The 21,274-nt window shown below is 45.3% G+C and overlaps 1 protein-coding gene and 2 pseudogenes across 1 annotated transcript; all 3 read left to right on the top strand.

The window, feature by feature from the left end:
• Positions 1 to 1,728: 1,728 nt before the first annotated feature.
• Positions 1,729 to 6,169, top strand: LOC136452959 (dolichyl-diphosphooligosaccharide--protein glycosyltransferase subunit STT3A-like; annotated as a pseudogene).
• A 113-nt stretch (positions 6,170 to 6,282) lies between these two features.
• On the top strand, positions 6,283 to 6,969 carry LOC136455100 (dolichyl-diphosphooligosaccharide--protein glycosyltransferase subunit STT3A-like). The gene is made up of 3 exons (XM_066455259.1): positions 6,283 to 6,447; positions 6,528 to 6,671; positions 6,742 to 6,969. The coding sequence occupies exons 1-3, from the start codon at positions 6,283 to 6,285 to the stop codon at positions 6,967 to 6,969; spliced, it is 537 nt and encodes a 178-aa protein (XP_066311356.1).
• Positions 6,970 to 13,582: 6,613 nt separating this feature from the next.
• On the top strand, positions 13,583 to 21,159 carry LOC136452960 (chaperone protein ClpB1-like; annotated as a pseudogene).
• The last annotated feature ends 115 nt before the right edge of the window (positions 21,160 to 21,274 follow it).

Here is a 21,274-nt window from a genome sequence, read left to right on the forward strand (position 1 = left end):
TGCCTCCAGCCGAGGCCGTCCCCGGCTGTCGCGGCCGTCGTCCAGGCGGAGCACCAGCCCGCGTTGGCCACGGCTCGGTCCGCGCGTGCTCTCTCGCTCGATTTTGGGGGCGCGGGCGGATCAGACGCCGGGGAGCGAATCCAGGGGCCCAGTTCCCGCACACCTGCCTGGCTGCCTCCCCTTGCCACTCCACCGTTCGTCCCTTCCCTTCTCCACCACCTCAGCGGGATCTTGTTGCTGCCCCTCCGCCCCAGCGGGATCTTGCTGCTGCACTGCCCGCATGGACGGGTACATGACATGAGAGTATTCAATGATGCTATGGACAAATGGAGCAATAAGTTTCCACATCCACCATCAGGTACACATTGTTGTAGTTGAGGTAGTTCTGTTTCCTATTTGAGTTAATGGAAGCTAACTGCAGTTCATAATTGTGCAGAAAAGTTTTACCTAGTGGACTCTGGGTACCCAAACTGTCCGGGATACCTTGCATCGTTCAAGGGAACCAAATATCATCTTCCGGAGTATCGTGACGGCCCGGAGCCCGAAGGTAAAAATGAAATCTTCAACTTCACACATTCATCGCTTAGGAATGTGATAGAGAGGTGTTTTGGAGTACTGAAAATGAAATGGAGGATTCTACTAGGGATCCCTGCTTATCCTCCACATGTCCAGACCAAAATAATTGTTGCTTGCATGGCACTACATAACTTCATTAGAGCTAGTGGATTAGTGGATAGGGACTTTGCACTTTGTGATCGTGATGAGAATTACGTCCCACCTGAAGCGTCATACTCTCAGCCACGAATTACTCCGGCACCGTCAAGAGAAGATGCAGAAGTGATGAATGCGTTTCGTGAATCGATCGTTGTTGGTCTGTATAATCGTTCTTTGTAATCGCTGTTAACTGTGTTTGTGAACTGTGTAAAACATGTGAATTGGTTTGTGTAAAACTGTGAACTGGTTTATGAACAATTTAGTACATGTGAACTGTGAACTGTATTTGTGAAATGTGCTTTGTGAACTGTTAAACTGTGTTTGTGAACGATGGCTTTGTGAACTGTGGCTTGCATGTCAAAATTGTGAACTGTTGACTGTGGCTTCCATGTCAACATTGTGAACTGTTGACTGTGGCTTGCATGCATGCTTGCGTGTCAAAACGATGGCCTGTGGCTTGCATGGAAGAAGCAGCAACGTCGATGGCTGGAAGCAGCAGCAGCATGCATGCTTCTGCATGGGGATGAGGCAATATGTGATTTGGGATTTCTTGGATTTTGGGTGCAACTAAACAGGTGCATGGGAATTCTTGGATTCTGAATTTGGGATTATAAAAAATTTGGAAATCTGGATTATGGATAATGGAGGGAACTAAACAGGGCCTCAGCTACACTGCTCTAGTGCTCTTGCATTTTGTTCCTCTACTGCCTCCTCGTTGCGTGTACGGACGCTGCTCGGTGCTGCACTCGTCGTGTCCGAGCGCTACGACATGATGAATGCCGGCTCAGGCTCTTCTCCCAGTCCAAAGTCCAAACGCCACCCCACGGGCCAAACACGAAAGTTCTGTTTGGACACGGGATTTTTTTTTATTCCTACAATTTTCATGTAAAAATAAATTGATTCATGTGAAATTGCTGCGTGATACGTTTGAAATTCATCCGTTCCGAACAGAGTTCGATAAACCTCCGCCTCCCGGGCCCCGGCCTTTTCTGGCTTCCTCCGCCCCCAAAACTCTGCTTCTCAGCAGCAATGCCGGAGCCCCAGTCCTCCGTGGCCTCAAGCGGAAGCGTAGATTGCCTCCGGAACGCCTTCGGCGGAGTGCTGTGCACCTTCACCCTCCTTCTCATCGGCGTCCTCGCCTTCTCCATCCGACTATTCTCTGTAAGATCGACCCGAACCCCACCATTTTAGATCCTTTTGGGAATCGGGGATTCGGTTTGCCCGGACCCATGCCTGTCTTACTGGTCCGTTCATGTGCCGCAGGTGATCAAGTACGAAAGCGTCATCCACGAGTTCGATCCCTACTTCAATTACCGCGTCACCCAGGTTTTTTCCCCCCGTGGCGCTTCCATGTTTGTCCAGAGTCTGTTATTGACTTATTGGGATGCATCAGGAGTTGAGTTCGCTTAGGACGCAGTGTTATGTTCTCTTGAACGAGTTATGGGGTTAGGGACTTCGGTAGGGATGTGACGAACTCCATTTCTTTTGGGTCACCAGGTCGACCCAAAACTTGCTATGCAATTACTTTAGAAAATGGCATTGCCACTGTATTTAATTAATTAGCTGACCCAGAAAACACTGGGTACCGCTTGCACCCCTAGATTTTTTTTTTTTTTTTTTTTTTTTTTGTCTGTTGTAATATACGGCTGTATAGTCTCAGGTGACATGTGGATGTATTGAATGATCCCAACATTTGGGTGAATAAATGGCAGGGATGTTTTCCAATGTACATTTGCTGCTTGGATTTGTGCACAAGTGCTTTACTTGTGTGTCTTAATGTTTCAGAAGCAGTTGTGCAATGCACTTAAATTTTGATTCATTGTAATTCCCCCCTTGTTTCAGTTCTTGTCAAAGAATGGCATATATGAATTCTGGAACTGGTTTGATGACCGAACTTGGTAAGATTTCCAAGAACACTTGAATCTATCCTTGTTTTCCAGTTATTTCTATGCTCACTGTCACCTGCATTTAGGTATCCTCTGGGGCGTGTTATTGGCGGCACTGTCTATCCTGGTTTGACACTTACTGCTGGTACAATATGGTGGTATGTGAAATATTGCACTGCCAATGCATACTATTAGAGGAATGCTTCATTGGGTTGATTTGGACTACTGTTAGCATGACTCAATTGTTTGGTTGGCATAGGCTACTGAATTCTCTTAACATCCCATTGTCGGTGGAGACCGTCTGCGTCTTCACTGCTCCAATTTTCTCAGTCAATGCGTCCTGGGCAACTTACCTATTAACCAAGGTTGTTTTCTTATTATTAAAAACCCATGCTCTTACACTGGATTACTGAAGTTCTTTAGTAATCTCACTATTGTGTCTCCAGGAAACAAAGGGCCCTGGGGCTGGTTTGATGGCAGCAACTATTCTAGCAATGGTAATTGTTATATTGACTATGTATTTTATCTCACTATTGTTTGTTTGATTTATATTTTTTCTTCTCTTCTATTCTTTTGTGGGTGCATCAAGAATGAGGCAATTAGATAGCTTTGTCAATATTGTCTGAGTCTTTGAGCGTAACAGCTGAAGTCTTGGCACTTTATTGTTTTAGTTGTTATGATCTGAACAACCCATTTTCATTGCAAGTCCTTGTTTGCTTATGCTCAATGTACTCTCTCCTTGAGCAGTTCTGCATTCACATTGGTATGACTGTTTTGTAGTTAAATTTGAAGGAACTAAAGAAAAAGGAACTATTATCAAACCACTTCTGAGCTTCTATGTTTGAAAAATTCGAAGGAGCTGCTTTGGCCTTTGGTTTTTCTCATTCATCCAAAATATTGTTGCCTATCATTGACAAGTAGATATATTCCCGGCATGTAAAAGGCTCACTGTTCTGTTAATCTGAAAAACCAAAATGGTGAGCTGAAACCTGAAGGAAAACTAACTTCTGAGCTTTGTTCACTTTCACTGATCGGTGAACGATGAAAATTTCTTACTGGTGATAATCATGTTAGGAATTGGGTTTCTATGTGCGGGATATTGGTTTCCTTCATTTAATATGATGTTTAACATCAACCTTTTCCATATGAATGTAAAAAAAGCAAGGCTTCTAATAGGTTTTCACCCTTCTTAGATGTTTAGCAGTATACCCTTGATCCTATGTTGTAAAGTCACTTAATAAAGAACGTACTCATTACTCCCTGCCAATATGCAGGTCCCATCATACATCTCAAGATCTTTCGCTGGCAGCTATGATAATGAAGCTGTAGCTATATTTGCTTTAATATTCACGTTTTATCTATATGTAAAGGTGAGAGTTTTTCCTTGTGTTGCGTTCTCTCTCTGAAGTATCTGTTTGCTACTTTAAACATGTATGAAATGATTTTGCAGACACTAAACACTGGATCACTCTTTTATGCGACACTTAATGCTCTCTCGTACTTTTACATGGTATTTTTGTTTCCTTTTTTTTTATATTTGTAGTAACTGGTATAGACCATGTATCCAAGATACACTACAGTATTTCTCCTTTCAGGTTTGTTCTTGGGGAGGCTACACATCATCAATCTTATCCCGATGCATGTTCTCTTGTGTATTGTGACTGGTTGTTACTCTTCACGACTTTATATTGCTTATGCTCCCCTTGTAAGTCCGTAGGTTTATTGTCATATCAAACCTTTTGTACAAGCGAATAGAAAATTTTTCATACCGGTAAACACAATGCAGATTGTGCTTGGAACACTTCTGGCAGCATTGGTACCTGTTGTTGGTTTTAATGCAGTAATGACATCAGAGCACTTTGCATCATTTCTGGTATGTCCATTGTGTGTCTACTAGGGATGCAAGTTGCACTTCTTTTGAGTCATTGGGTCAACCCAAAACTTGCTAAAATGAATAAGAATGACATGACACATTAATTTAGGGATAGAAATGAACTAAACTAGCTGACCTAGAAAGCACCATTTGGTACCCACTTGCAATCCTGACGTACCTACATGTTATCCTTTATTTCCTACTTTTTCCCATTTCAGTAAAACCTTGGCTGCAAGCTAATGCATCTTCCCCTATCCTCTCTGTTATTTCAAAAACAGGTGTTTATAATCCTCCATGTGGTTGCTCTGGTTTATTACATCAAAGGACTTTTTAACTCCTCGACTGTTCAAAGTGGCCATGACATTTGTTATTACAGTTGGATTGTAAGTTTCTGATTTTGGAAGTTGGAACCAGTTGAAATGCATAATTAATGTTATCTCTTAATGGTTCATAATTTTGAGCAAAGATAGATTTGTTCCTCAGGAGTCAAAATGAAGCAGCTGTTCATGTTTATGTCATTGAACTTCTAGCTATCCACTTGACACATCTAACAGCAAAAATCCTGCAGGTCTGTTTGTTTTGCTGCTGCAGCAATACTCGTTGCATTGATTGCATCAAGCCCAACAAAAGGCTGGAGTGGTCGCAGTTTGAGTCTGCTGGATCCGTAAGTTCTTATCAAGTTGACATTGTTAGTTGAACTGTTGAGCTCTTGATGTTCTGTGCAAAGTAAGATGTTAGATTTGGTCTCTAGGAACACAAGCTTTTAAGATTTGATTGTTAAAGTTGCTAGAGAGGTTTACTAGTGCTCCTTTATGGTTTCCCCGTTGGTACATAAAGTGCAATGATATTTACAGGCACACATGTTTGTGACACCTTGATTTTTGCATGCATGACGAGCTTTCAACATAATATCTTGTTATAGTGAAGTATCCACATTTCCTTATCAACTCATGTGTCTAAGTCTAAGTGGTTTAATTTATTTGCAATATACTGAGAAATGTAGTTAGATCTGATACTACAAGAGAGTATATTTTTTGTCAAATGGACCTCTGTTGTGTTTGTCCTAGTTGCTGCTAAACCTGTTATCAACTTTTGTTATACAATCAATCCATACTTCTTTTTCTGTATAAGTTGACACATTGACTGTTTGTCCTTCACCTTTTCCTTTTGCTCCTGATAGAACCTATGCAAGCAAGTACATCCCTATAATTGCTAGTGTGAGCGAACACCAACCACCAACCTGGCCTTCTTATTTTATGGATATCAATGTGCTGGCCTTCTTAGTTCCTGCTGGGATCATAGTAAGTATTCCATTTCTTTTAGTTGAACAAGCAGTTTAGTTAGTTAGTTTTACCATGTTTTTGACTTTTGACTGATTGGCGTTAACTCAATTTTCAGTCATGCTTCATACCGTTATCTGATGCAAGCTCATTTTTGGTCCTGTACTTGGTAACCTCAGTGTATTTCTCTGGAGTAATGGTAAAGCCCTTAGCATGGAACATTTGCAAACTGCAGTACAATGCTGGTCTTTTTATCAATCGATATGTTATTGCAATGATAGGTCCGACTTATGCTGGTCCTTGCTCCTGCTGCATGTATTTTGTCTGGGATTGCTCTGTCTGAAGCTTTTGGTGTCCTTACAAGATCAATGAAATTTCAGCGTCCAACACTGGATGATGTATCTTCCACAGTATGACTGCTTTCTTCGTGTCTTTTTTCCTATTTATTCCATTGGGTTATCCACTCACATGATATTTCATCAAATTCAAGGCAGGGGATGGGAGTTCTGATACTCCTACCAACTCAGAAATGGTTTCGAGGGAAAAACCATCCAAGAAAAATCGGAAGAAAGACAGAGACTCAGAGGGAAGTTCACCTGTTGATCATAGAACTGAAGAAAAGCTTTTAGTACTGCCTTGTGGGCCATCTGCTGTGGGCATAATGCTGCTGATCATACTTTCTGGTTTTTACGTGGTAAGGGAACTGTTCTTTCTGCAAACTACATTCCCGTTAGATTACATGAACATCGCTAGTAAATGATGCCATTTTTGCAGGTCCATTGTGTGTGGGCTGCTGCAGAAGCATATTCAGCACCTTCAATTGTGCTAACATCTCGTTCACATGATGGGTTTCATGTTTTTGATGATTTCCGTGAAGCTTATGGATGGCTGCGCCATAACACAGATGTAGATGATAAGGTATACCTTGCTTCTTACTATTACACTATCTGTGTTTATTCTGACAGCTATATGATATTTATTTTGGCAGGTTGCATCTTGGTGGGACTATGGTTATCAGACAACTGCAATGGCAAACAGAACTGTTATTGTGGACAATAATACATGGAATAACACACACATAGCAACAGTTGGGACTGCAATGGCATCCCCAGAAAAAGCAGCATGGGAGATCTTCAATTCCTTAGATGTCAAATATGTGCTCGTTATCTTTGGAGGTTGCTACAGTGGCATGAACAGTGCAACAAAGTGGAGCTGAAGCCATATGAAGCTCTGTAGTTTCGTCTGATGATCTATTGTGTTGCTTTGGGTCCAAGAATCAGTAACCAAGGTAATTTATACAAAAAAAAGTATAACCAATAATCAGGACTGTATATATACTAGTATCGTTGCGCGCGCACTCGCACGCCCGTGGTGAAGTAATGGTAGACATGCGAGAATAAACATATGTTATTGCTGGTACCAGTCTTAGGTTCATTGGTCCATTAGTATAAGGGGCGCGCCTGTTCTGGAAAGCGTGAAAGCGTGTGGACTCTGTTGTCAAGTAGCTAAATAACGTGGTTTTGCACCTGGTATTTTTTTTTTGACTATTTGATAAATGGAATAATCTCGATATCCATATGACAAAGAATAGATGTGACTCGAAGACATAATATTTGGTGGTGGCACATTACAATGATATATAATAGATTGACATAAACACATGTTACATCAGAGAAAACAGAACATACATAAGCTGCTCAGAGCATGGCTACATTCTTTTTCGACTTAGAACAAATTCTACATCCTGTGCATGACTACAATAACCTTTAGTTTATAGTCTTCAAAGGGCTGGAAGAGGCCTTCAGGCTATCCACAATGTCAGTCACAGATGGCCACTGAGATCATGAAACCAAGCTTGCTCAAAGTCAATTTTGGTACGGGCAGCATAAATAAAAGCTCATTTGAGCGCCTGCTACATGCTGCAAGGTGAAAAGCTAAAGTAGAAAACTGAGAGGAAACTATGAATAAAACTACAGTGTACATCTAGTAACTATAGCACTCCATCTAAAATGTACTGCCTCATCTAGGTACCAAGCTGCCTAGGTACACACCTGAACTGGAGATTGGAATCACCAAACTTGCTTGGATCATCAGACAGCCGTTGGATTAATATCACAGTTCACTCAAATCTGACTAAATTTTGGTATAAGTAACATAGGTGAGCTCATCATTTACATAGAATGGGAAGTGAGCCTAAAATCTAAAAAAAACATGAAAGCCAAAAGCGTGTCGTTTAATAGTAACTAAAGTAAGCCTTTAACAAAAGCATAGAAGGTTGATGTATATATTGACATAGGTATGCACTGTACAATTTCCATGCGAAATTAGGCATCCACTCTGAGATATCTCATAGGCCACAGTAGCTATGAGTCTGGCGATGAGTACTTAAAGTTGAAGTGCGTACTAAATGTCGCAGATAGCCAAGGACAGCTAACACCATTACTGAACCATCACCATTCAGAACAGCAGAAAGCATGCATAGGTGAGATGGAATAGGAATAAGAGTGGAACAGTTTGTTACCTGAGATGAAGCCCAGGAAGCATCCAGAATTTGTCATGCTGCATAAACCTCATAGGATATCTTGATTAGTTTGTAAAAGTTAGGCTATGTATTCCCGATAATTTCTAAAACTTGCAGTGATCGAAACATAATAAATGTCAGGTAAAATGTAAATTAAGCATGTATGCATGAAGTAGGCCAGATCTTTTGTAGCCTACAGAACATCACTTTGCGCTTTTTTTTTCATTGAAGTTGCAGATATATAAAAAGTTCATGACCATCTAGAAGTTGTCAAGCTGCACAAACTCACGATAACCAACAGTAGGTGATGGAAGCATCAGGATGGATGCATCTATTGTATCAGCTCGTAGAATATATAATGATTGACATGTGATTTTCAGAGAGCATCTGAATTGATAGGTAAAATGGATGCAAAAGTTGAATTGCACGTCTGCGCCATATCTATTTTACACACCCTACATTTCTAAAATGGATTACAGACTAAGGAGGAATATATCCCAAATGATGAAAAAAAATTGTGTAGATCATTATCACTTCCTTGTTGACTGAGGTTGCAGTGTGTTAGTTAACACTAATAAATGTTTTCCATGGCATACCTTGTATAGTTTTGAAGATGAAGATTCATGCTCGATAAAAAAATATTTTTTTTGGTAGGCGTAAGTAATCTTGTTTTCAACAGACGGTGTGCTTCAGCCCATTCGTGCATCCACCTTATTGCTAAGAAATCAAATTCAGAAACGGATCCATCAGCAAACATACTTTTACATATCGTAAGATCCGATTAAAAAAAGCAATGGGATTCCTCACATGCGTAATCAGCTTTTTTATGAATCCTCTTGCTAAATTTGGAGATAAGATCAGAACCTTGCGGAGATAATGATCTGGCAGGCAAGGAAGCTGCTCTACCCAGATTAGCCTTAATGAACTATGAACTCTGAAATTATCACAAAGAGAAAACAAAGAGCATTTGCTAGTCTTGCTTAACCAAAACACTTGCTGTGGTATTGCTAAACTGACGTCATTTTAGCATTGGATCTTAATAATTTACATGACCACAAATAGGAGAGATGGAGAGGAGACCTTATGTGAGCGGATGTACCTTTAGGATCACAGGAAGCATCATAATGGTAATCCTACCACGCCATCGATGCAATTGACAGGGACAAGATTAGCCGGCGCACAATGCTGCCTCCCACTCTAGCCTTTTCGTACATGGTTATCTAAGAGTAAGCTAAGAATGGCACAAGCAGTAGCACAAAATCATGTAAGCCTTGGAAGACATGAAGTCAGTAATAAATCATGTAAGCCCTGGGGCGCGATGAATCCACAAAACATTCAGGCCGAGATGGTCCAGACCTGTAAAGACCAACAACCATAAGTGAAGAGAGATCACCAGACAGAAATCAATGCAGTTTTTGTACAACAAATGTAAGCGTACCATCTCATGTTTAGGCGCTGAGCCATGAGCATACATATCCCAATCTAGAACTTTCCAATTGTACTCCTCTTGGTTGAGAAATACGAATTCGGTTTGTTGCAAGGGTAAAAGAATATGAACATCCATATACCAAAGTTATATTAAGGTTGCATATGTCTGACAGGAACAGAGTTGACGTTAGGTAAAAGGAGAAGCATATGTCTGACAGGAAAGCCATGCCCGTTGTAGGAGTCATAGAATAGGATTGAAAGAACGAAGGCAATGCATAGCTTATAAATAAAATAGAATACAGAGCCTGATACTGCAGCTCACTAAGGAATAAATTACCTTTGTAGCAAGGCCAACCGCAAACCCATCATTGGCAATGGGGTGTGCTCAGTATTAGAGGAACCCATAAACTGTATGAACCAAAGACTTCATCGACAATGGATATATGGTGACTAAAAATTGGATAAAATATGCAACTAATAGAATGAAAATAGGCAGATTCCTTAAGAATGAAATAACTGTATAATCATTATTACAACACAATTCCATTGCCTCAGTCTAAAAAACATCATCATCGCATCATCCCCAAGCCTCAGTAGATAACATGAATGAAACAACTAAATAACTAATCATCACTGTACATGGAAGGATATCAGTTTTACATAGAGAACAACACGAGAACATGGACACTGGGCCAGCTTGCTCGCTGCACCGAAGAGGGGAGGGGGGGGGGGCGAAGATCCCTGCAGTGAGGAGAGGGAGTTTAGGGAAGGGGAGAGAGAAGAGAAGAGAGTGCAGGCCGGAGTTTAGGGTTAGGCCCATCTGGCATGGTACCTAGGGTTTCGCCGGCCGGAGGAGCACAGCCGGCCCGGTGGGAGGAGGCATCCAGGAGGCGACAAGGAGGATGAGGGAGAGGAAGGGGCAGCTGGGCTCCACTCGCGTCGGCACGCCGGCTGCAGGCGGCGGCGTCGCCTCGCACCCGCCACCGTCGCCTGTCGTCGTCTCGGGAGGGAAGGGGAGATGGGAGGAGGAGGCGGATGAGGAGGAGGGCGGCCACGGCGCGGCGCGGCGCTCGTGGCCGGCGCCGTCGTCGTCGCCCCTGTGGACGTCGGGATAATGAGGGATTGAGGGAAGAGAGCGAGAGGGAGGTTTTTTCTTTTTTTTTATCGGGAGGGACTGAGAAGGATATGGACAGCGGACGAAAATGGAAGCTGAGTATATATTCGTTTGTTCGCATCGCGACGAGAAGCCTGACGAAGCCGATTTTCACAGAGGGAAACAGGTAGAAGCTATACAATAATAAAAGGAGGCCGATCCCTGTAGAATTTTGTGGGGAGAACCGGAGCCATTGATTTGCAGATCCAATGGCCAGAAAAAATTAAGGCGACGTGGATAGCGCTTCTGTCGGAGGAGCAGGCCAGGCTTGTTTAAGTGTGTGTGTATATATATACTAGCAGGTAATCCCGCGCTTTGCGCGGGTAATAGTGGGGAAAAAAGATTTGTACTGCGTCGCTAAAAAAACATTGTTACTGTTCCTTAATGGGTCAGGACTGTTCATAGCAACCCGTTAACAGTGATCTGTGAGAGCGACGGAAGTTGGGCGGTTGCACGCTCTTTATATATATATATATATATGTATAGATATGCGCTTCTGTCGGAGGAGCAGGCCAGGCTTGTTTAAGTGTGTGTGTGTATATATATATATGTGTGTGTACCATCCTATGGTCCAAGTCCATGCATTTACGAGATAGACTGTATATCCTCTTCAATTTATTTTAGCTTTGCCACTGCCAAGAATCATATATTGGAATAAATATTGTACTCTTATTTTGCTAGAAGCATGTTGCAAGTATTGCCCTTAGTTTACTAGTATTATTTTGCCAGATCACATAAACCTACCATACAACCAGTGAATATATGACACATTGGTTCCTCAGATAAGCCTTGCCTTGCCTTGCCCAATCAGAAACTGAAGAAAGAAACGAGTTTGATTCCCTTATCCTGCGGGTTTTCCGTACCCACGAGATAAAATTTTACCCGCTAAATTACCTGTACCCACGCACGGGTAGAAGACTTTACCCATACCCGTACCCGTGTGGGTAAAAATACCCGACGGATAACCCGTACCCGAATGCATACCCGCTACAAACCAAAAGAACATGAATATATTGTACTATTAGAATCATATATCATCAATTTTTTGTCAATAGAAATCAACAATTATAACATAGCAACAAAACTACACTAAATAATACTATAATAGTCATAGATTTATTAGATATATGTGTATTTCATAGTAACTAGTGAATACATATGTGTTGCTAAGGCGGGTATAAATTACCCGTGGGTACACTGGTGTGGGTAGTATGTTCTCGTATCCGTACCCGCATACCCGATGGGTAAAGATTTTTACCCATTAGTATACTCTTGGGTGAAGAATTCTTCCCATACCCACCTTTTTTATCGGGTAAAACCCATCGGGTAGTCGGGTTTCAGGTACCGATTGTCATCTTTAGTCATGCCCCACCAGCCAGGAATCGAACAAGCTTCGGCTGAGCGAGCCGAACTAGGGGTGTGCTTGGAACCTTCACCGGGTTTGCTTCGCCTCGCCTTTAGTGGATGACACAAGCCATGAGACGCTTACCCAACCAAGCTAGCCAATTTGGCTCTCTTGAAGTAGCCAGAAAAATCTGGTTACCGTGGAAACCGAGATAAGCAAAGTGCAAGATCCAAACAATTTAGTCAGATCAATTTCTTGCTCAGCCAGGTAAAACAGTGCCTAGCAAAAGTACCAAGCACACCCTAGCTCTTTGCTTCTAGCAAGAATTTTGTTCACCATGTAAGGTAAGGCGAGGTAGAGTGGAGGATCCAAATATGTCATGAGTTCGGTTTGTGGAACGGAGTGATCCATTATTATCTTACTCTCTAATATTTTATTTAGTTTTGAAATAAAATAAGTTGATCCTCCTATCATTTCTCATGAACTAATAATAATTAGTACTATTATGAGACAACACCATTTCATTAAATTTGAGAAATAAATTCATAATGATTGACCCTATCTACAATGGTTCGTTCCATAGTTCCAACCAAACAATGTAGCTGTCGAACGTTTGAAGCGTCTGGAACTCTCTGGCGCCTTCTAGTCCCCAACTCGCCGTCTTCCTCCCGCTTCCACGCATTCCAGGCTCTTCGCGAACTTTCCTTTCCCGCCTTTAATCCATCTATTTTCTCTCTAACTCCAATCAGAAATGCTATACAACACACGTATGTTTTAATATAAAAAAACACATGAATTTTCTCTCTCTCTCTACCTCTCTCTTTTCAACTATGGGCAGCTGTGGTCCGTTAGCATGGTTTAGCACTGCTGCACTTTTACTCAATCATCACCTACTAGGCTACTAGCAAGTCGCCAATCCCTCCCTGAGAAAGAAAGTAAGAAATGCATCACCCCAGAGTTGCTTTCGTGGCTGGCAGAACACGAGCCACGTCGCACGGTGTCCGTGCTGCTCCTGAGCTCGGCACGTCTTTGCGATTTGTCCTCTTGTTTTTACATGGAAAAAAATTGTTTCATGTGATATGTGGATTATGATCTTGTGATTTGTGATTGTCTGAAGGTAGAAGAAGGTTGAAGGTAGAAAAATACCAGAGGTAAAAGGAGGATAGAGACTATTGGATCTTAATTCTATGATGTAAAAAAATTCATATATTGAAACTACATAAAACACGTGGTTGTTGGGTACACGGACTCAATCCCATATATACCCAGCCGAAAAACACAAACGCCAAGCGGATCATCAGAGCGAGGAATTTGACTAACACCTTGTGAATCTCTCAATCACCACAGCGGATAGAGCCTATTGATTGGACGGCAGAAGGAACCAGTGATGAATCCTGACAAGTTCACGCACAAGACGAACGAGGCACTGGCCTCGGCGCACGATATCGCGTCAGAGGCCGGCCACGCCCAGATCACGCCGCTGCATCTCGCGGCGGCGCTGGTCGCAGACAGGTCCGGCGTCATCCGCCAAGCCATCGCCCACGCGTCCGGCGGCAATGACGTCGCTGCTGCCGATTCCTTCGAGCGCGTCCTGGCTTCCGCGCTCAAGAGGCTGCCCTCGCAGTCTCCTCCGCCGCGCGATACTGTCCCGGCTTCCACCGCGTTTGTCAAGGTCATCCGCCGCGCGCAGTCCGCGCAGAAGGCGCGCGGGGACTCCCACCTCGCCGTGGACCAGTTGCTGGTAGGCCTCCTCGAGGATCCCCAGGTCTCCGACGCACTCAAGGAGGTCGGCGTTGCTGCGGCGCGGGTGAAGGCCGAGGTCGACAAGCTCCGCGGCGGCGACAACCGCCGCGTGGAGTCTGCATCTGGGGACACCAGCTTCCAGGCGCTCAAGAAGTACGGCCGCGACCTCGTCGAGGTGGCGGGCAAGCTCGACCCGGTCATCGGCCGCGACGAAGAGATCCGCCGCGTTGTGCGTATCCTGTCGCGGCGCACGAAGAACAATCCCGTACTCATCGGCGAACCCGGCGTAGGCAAGACCGCCGTCGTGGAGGGGCTCGCTCAGCGGATCGTGCGCGGCGATGTCCCCAGCAACCTCCTCGACGTGCGCCTCGTCGTGCTCGACATGGGTGCCCTCGTTGCCGGCGCCAAATACCGCGGCGAGTTCGAGGAGCGGCTCAAGGCCGTGCTCAAGGAGGTGGAAGAGTCAGATGGGAAGGTGATTCTGTTCATCGACGAGATACACCTCGTCCTCGGAGCTGGGAGGACGGAGGGGTCCATGGATGCGGCCAACCTGTTCAAGCCAATGCTCGCGAGGGGGCAACTCAGGTGCATTGGTGCGACGACGCTGGAGGAGTACCGGAAGTACGTTGAGAAGGATGCCGCGTTCGAGAGGCGGTTCCAGCAGGTGTACGTGGCCGAGCCCAGCGTTCCCGACACTGTCAGTATCCTGAGAGGCCTCAAGGAGAAGTATGAGGGACACCATGGTGTCAGGATCCAGGACCGTGCGCTCGTCATCGCCGCGCAGCTCTCGTCGAGGTATATCATGGGTAAGTGTCCGTGTTCTTGGCTTCTTGCAAATCTGTTCTGATTCTCCTCGTCTTTCTCTAGTACGTAAAATTGTTGTATCATGTTGCAATTCTGTGGTTGTGTCGCCTAATTAAATTTGGTGGTTTATTGTTTTGTATATAGGTCGACATCTGCCTGACAAAGCTATCGATTTGGTTGACGAGGCCTGCGCAAATGTGAGGGTGCAGCTCGACAGCCAGCCGGAAGAGATCGACAACCTTGAGAGGAAGAGGATTCAGCTCGAAGTCGAGCTCCACGCCCTCGAGAAGGAGAAGGACAAGGCCAGCAAAGCTCGGCTAGTTGAGGTGATCTCGGTTTCTCTAGTGGTATAGCAGTATAGCACCCCCGCTTTGCTCTGTTCAGTTCTGAATGGCTGACGATGTAGGAACCCCATTTCAGGTGAGGAAAGAATTGGACAATTTGAGGGACAAACTGCAGCCGCTGCAAATGAGGTACCGCAAGGAGAAAGAGAGGATAGATGAGATCAGGAAGCTGAAGCATCATCGTGAAGAAATGCTGTTCAGCCTCTAGGAGGCTGAGCGGCGGATGGATTTGACTCGTGTGGCTGACATCAGAGATTTTTTTTTTAAATTTTAATCCTTTTTTAATAGGCGCGGCAGCGGCACAGGGCTGATGTGGCGTGGGGTGGGGGGGGGGGGGGGGGGGGGGGGGGCGCTGACGTGGCGGGTTCTGTCGCGGCACCGACCATGGCGCGGCTGTACCAAACATACCGCACGAGCAGCCACACCATCTGGCCGCTGCGCCCGCCGCCGGCCCGGACTACCTGGATGGTAGAATCGAAACGCGTCGCGCCCGTATTTTGTTGAGTTTTTTTTTCACGACCGAATAGAGAATTTGATAAGTCAATGATTAGTTTTTCGTCTTTCATAATACGGTTATGCACCATTTTAACTAATCAATTACGAAAAATTACCACCGGTGTCCAGATACGCCGGGACTGCCGGTTCTTGAACGCAGGATACTTAATCTCACCGGTAGTGCTGCCGCGACTCAACGAAACGAATAAGAAGCAAGTTGACAAGCTGCCACATAACATATTCATTGTTTTGACATAAGTTTGACATAACATAACAAAATAACCCCGCAAGTTTCGGATGCCAATATTCGTTTGACCTAAACAAACTAAGACCCAGGAGTGTAAGAATCCCTCGGACACCTCTGTCTCTTCGGATTTGTTGGCAACACATTGTGAGTGTAGCCAATGTTGGTATGGTCGCGTCGACGGTGCGTACGACTCGTACCCTACAGGTATATGATACGCACGATTACTTATAATTCTTTATGATCGTTAGTTCATGGAGCCTACGTACTGAAACAAACTATCTTTGTTAGTACCTGTGAGGCTCCTTGGGTGCCAAACGGGGCACCACCTAGCTGAGACATGCCGATCTCGTCCTGCGGCCATTCGTCCCATTGGCCGTGCTGTCCGCGAAAGCCCGGGGGTTTGTCGTCGTCGTCCTCGGTTGCAGGGTCCTTCCCAGCGCTATATGTGGTGGTGTACGCATCGCGGAAGTGGCACCCTACGTCATCGCCTGAGAAGAGCCGGCTGGTGTCCTCAAAGAGGCTGAAGACGTGCCACCCGACTGCGCGGGGAGTGGCGGTTCCTCATAAGGAGTGTCCATGCAGCTCTTCTTCACCTTCTGCATAAATAGACGTTAAAGTTAGTTCATTAGCCAAACGCATATATAATAAAGAAATATTTTTGAAACGGACAAGTTTATGTTTACCTCCACAAAAGCCGTGAGAACGCTGGCCCCTGTCCTCTAGACTCGTGAAGCCGGAACGCTGCTTCGTTGGACAGCCTTGACAATCATGTCGTCTAGGTACAGAAACGCGGTTGGACAGTTTTAGTACACATACTTAATACCAAAAGGATAACAAATTATACCATTCAAGTATCTTACCACGTATCTTTGAAGCGGGGGCTCTCTGTAGATGTGTGTCCTCCCTAGTGGTGACGTCGTACATATCTTCGATGACATCTTCTTCCGAGTCCTCGTCAATCACCACGTCAGTGTATGGAGGTTTGATATGTGTCCTTGTAGACCTGTGAAGCCACTGCAGGTACTCATCGAAGGTGTGCTGGTCGTGTGGAGGACCCGCAAGGACCGCATGTGGTACCCTGGTCTGCCATAAATGGATGTACGAGCTGTGTGTCACGCGCCAATCCTTGGTCTTGTACCTCTTCCTGCGGTCAAACCTGCAACAAAACGATATTAGTTGTGCCAAACACACATCTGAATTGTAGCATTGTTATTAATCGATAACGCACCCATGCAATACTTGATTGGTGGAGTAAAGCGGTGGTGGGTAGCCTGTCATTCTTCCAAACTGTCTGCAAACACGGATGGACAAGTGAATCTCGACCACATGGAAGAAAATAAGAGGGACGTCGCAACGATACTCGTGTGACTCATCCCTAGTGACAGGACTCAGATAGTCCTGGAGCTCCGGAGAATCCTAAGGACACAAAAACACCTGAAATTTCGTAATTGTGTTAGGTTGTGATATAGTGTACATCGAAGAAGATACTGCTACGATAGTATAGAGAGCGTAACCTGGTGCTGTGTTAGGACTCGAGACCGTTCGTATACTCCCTGTACTTGCGCCACGCATTTCCTCTAACTAACTGTGCTTCCGTCCAGATATACAGAGCTGTAGGAAGTGTGTCATGCCCGTTCCATTGCTGCATTGAATACGATAATGAATTAGCAACAAATAATCTCATCATATCTAACTGCTTGGAAGAATATAATGAACCGAAGTACTTACTGGTAAACCATTATTAAGGGGCCTCTCAACGGGCAATCGTTCCCAACACCAAACATGAAGTAGGTAGGAGCAACCCCTAAGGTTCGCATGTCCTGAGGTGCGACGGCAAGCAACGCATAGCTATCGATACGTCCATGCCAGGACTGCGCTACCCTAGCTGTACCCCGCTATGTTCTCCCACGGCTGGCGAAGTATGTCAAGGAAGATTCAGCTGATGGCGTTGCCCGAGGCGTCTGGGAAGAGGAAAGCACCAAGAAAGCGCCAGAGCCACACTCGAGCGAACCTGTCGATTTGTGCCTCCAGCTTGTGGGTCCAAGTACTCAAAGCGCTCTGTGATCCAGGACGACGAAACACCAGAACTTTTCTTGTAATTGATCAAAGAAAATAAGACCCGATGCCAGCTGTAAAGCAATGTAAGTATTAAATAGGCTTGAATTACTCATTTATTTTTCTTGGAAGCATCGTCGTCCGGTGGAAGAAAACCAGTAAACTGAGTCACCAGCTCCCTCCAGTGATCGTTGTCAACTATCCCTGTCACTGGAAGTCCCCCCAACCGAAGGCCTAAAATAGCCTTCACGTCATGCAACGCTAAGGTCATCTCGCCACAAGGTAGGTGGAACGTGTGGGTCTCAGGCCTCCACCTGTTATAAGAATAGAACGACTGTTAGTTGCCTCTAATTTGTTACAAGAAAGTTTACGTACAAAGAATACACTCGCACCTGTCTACAGCTACAGTAAGTAGTGCTGGATCAAGGGGTGGAAGACCGTGGTTGACAACACGGACAAGCTCGAGGAAGCCGGCACGCCGTATGTACGGCGTATAACGCTCGTCCCACTGATGCGCCCTGGTGTGAGTGCGGGGCCTCAAAGGAGGCAAGGACACCTCTGCGTTGTTGTCACTCAAGATGTGTGCTCGATGCTGGTCGTCGTACTCTACCTCCAGAATAGGGTACAATGGGTGCTGCGTGGGAGGGGTCATCCTGTTACAAATTGATAAACAAAGCGTTAGAGTATTCAAATTAACAAAATTAAAGTTAACATTAGTAAGTTCACAAACAAATTCATTAACCTAACTAGCCTAAATCTCTAAACCCAAAATCCTAAGTATACTAGATAATAAATACATAATCCATCCATATAAAACTTTGGTTCTAAAATTACAAGTAATCTCTCCGTCTCAAAATAAATACACATCTTGCTTCTCGAGTAGTCAAATATGTTTAAGTTTGATCAAAACTAAAAAAACGGTATCATTATTTCTATCTTCGTCTCAAATTAAATACACATCTTGCTTCTCGAGTATCAATATTTCTATCTCCTAATAGGTTTATTACGAAAGTATCATAAATATTAGTACGCTATTATATAAATTTGGTCAAAGACACTAATAGTAGATAAAAAAAATACTAACTATACTACATAATAACAAAAAAAAATATGAAATCGAGAGAGAGAGGTACCTTAGGAGCGGGCGGCCTTGACGCGCCGACGTTCGTGGCGCGGCCGGCTAGGGCGCTGCGCGGCGGGAGTGGCTGGGGCGCGGCGTGGGCGAGCGGCCGAGGCCGGGCCGTGCGGGCACAGGCGGGGCGGGGCGAGGCGAGGCCGGGCGGGCGCGTGCGCGGCGTGGACGGGCGAGCGCGGGCGCGTGCGGCGGCTGGCGGCGTCGGCGTTCGGGCGTCAGGCGGGCGGGCAGGGCAGGGGTGCATGCGGGCGGGCGGGCTCACGCGCGGTATATATCTGGTCCTGCCGCGCCACAGATCAGGACGTGGCACTGCCGCGCCATGATGGGTGGCGCGGCAGGACCAGCCACGCCAGCGGCCCCCGACTGCCCCATGCCACGTCAGCCCTGTGCCGCACCACCATGCATGGCGCGGCACAGGTATTTGGCCGCGCCAGGGCAATAGGCGCGGCCAAAAGTGTCAGTTTAAAAAAAAACCGACAGTGTTAGATTTAAAATTATATTAAAAAAGGGTTAAAATTAAAAAAAAATCATATAAGATATGGTGCTCTCCAGGAGATTGATGCTGCCATTGCCAAGCTAGAGGGTGAGACTGGAGAGAACTTGATGCTAACTGAGACTGTTGGCCCAGAGCAGATAGCTGAGGTACGTTTGTTAGAGGCGAAAATTTGTTGCATTGCCTTTCACTTCAAGTATGTGCAGTACTGTATTGAAACGATGTCGTTGTGCACAGGTGGTGAGCCGCTGGACTGGCATTCCAGTGACTAGGCTTGGACAGAATGATAAGGAGAGGCTGGTTGGACTGGCCGATAGGCTTCATCGAAGGGTCATTGGACAGCATGAAGCCGTCAATGCTATTGCAGAGGCTGTTCTGAGGTCCAGGGCTGGTCTTGGGCGCCCACAGCAGCCTACTGGCTCATTCCTCTTCCTTGGACCAACTGGTGTAAGCAAGACTGAACTTGCCAAGGCTCTTGCTGAGCAGCTGTTTGATGATGAGAAGTTGCTTGTTCGCCTTGATATGTCTGAATATATGGAGAAACATTCAGTTGCTCGACTAATTGGTGCACCACCTGGGTGAGTATTACTTGCACATTCTGTCTCTGAATTACCAGCTGACAGCTTCTGATTCTGATGTATTTGCTTGTGAATTTTGTAGCTATATTGGCCATGAGGAAGGAGGGCAACTTACCGAACAAGTGAGGAGGAGGCCCTACAGTGTCATTCTCTTTGATGAGGTTGAGAAGGCACACTTGGCAGTGTTTAACACTTTGCTCCAGGTTCTAGATGATGGAAGGCTGACTGACGGTCAAGGCAGGACGGTTGACTTCAGGAACACTGTGATTATCATGACCTCAAACATTGGCGCTGAGCACCTCCTTGCCGGGATGGTGGGTAACAACTCGATCAAGGCTGCTCGCGATCTGGTTATGATGGAGGTATGTGGTAAACGTTGCACCTTGCATTGATTTTCTGTTCGAGCTGTTGTCATCCTGCATTCTGATCCTCAAATGAGCTGATTCTTCTGCAGGTGAGGAGGTATTTCCGTTCCGAGCTGCTGAATCGTCTGGATGAGATCGTGATCTTCGACCCCTTGTCCCATGAGCAATTGAGGATGGTCGCTCGGCTGCAGATAAAAGAGGTGGCCTACCGTCTTGCTGAAAGGGGCGTTGCCTTGGCTTCACTGATGCTGCATTGGACTTGATCTTGTCACTCTCTTATGATCCGGTATGCGAACACATCAATGTAAACAATTTATTGTTTATCGATATGCTACACTATTTTCTGGGTTTTGCTACCCTCATGGATTCTGACTCTTGCTCATTCTTTGTGGTTCGACAGGTCTATGGTGCCAGGCCCATCAGGAGATGGATTGAGAAGAGAGTAGTGACAGAGTTGTCCAAGATGTTGATCAAGGAAGAGATAGATGAGAACTCCACGGTATCCATAGACGCTTCTCCCAACAAAGATGAACTGACCTACAAGGTCGACATGAACGGAGGACTGGTGAATGCGCAGACAGGGCACAAGTCTGACATCCTGATCCAGGTTCCTAGTGGAGGTATCAACGGTGGGGCAGCACACACTGTGAAGAAGATGAGGTTGATGCAGGATGACCAGGACGACATGGAAGAAGAGTAGACTGGGAAATTTTGCGACGTAGTTGTAGACAATTTTGTGTGTAGATCTTAGATGCTCCGAGACGAACTAGTTGAAGGTACAAAAGTGCCAACCCTCTTTTGTAGATGAAAGTGAA

The sequence above is a fragment of the Miscanthus floridulus genome, chromosome 5 (genome assembly GCF_019320115.1).
Source record: "Miscanthus floridulus cultivar M001 chromosome 5, ASM1932011v1, whole genome shotgun sequence".
NCBI lineage: Eukaryota > Viridiplantae > Streptophyta > Magnoliopsida > Poales > Poaceae > Miscanthus > Miscanthus floridulus.

What these genes read in the sequence shown, in the direction of transcription:
- LOC136455100 (XM_066455259.1), top strand. Translation starts at nt 6,283, where the DNA reads ATGGTTTCGAGGGAAAAACCATCCAAGAAAAATCGGAAGAAAGACAGA. An exon ending in TACTTTCTGGTTTTTACGTG is followed by an intron (nt 6,448 to 6,527) that starts GTAAGGGAACTG and finishes CCATTTTTGCAG; the next exon opens with GTCCATTGTGTGTGGGCTGC. An exon ending in ACACAGATGTAGATGATAAG is followed by an intron (nt 6,672 to 6,741) that starts GTATACCTTGCT and finishes TTATTTTGGCAG; the next exon opens with GTTGCATCTTGGTGGGACTA.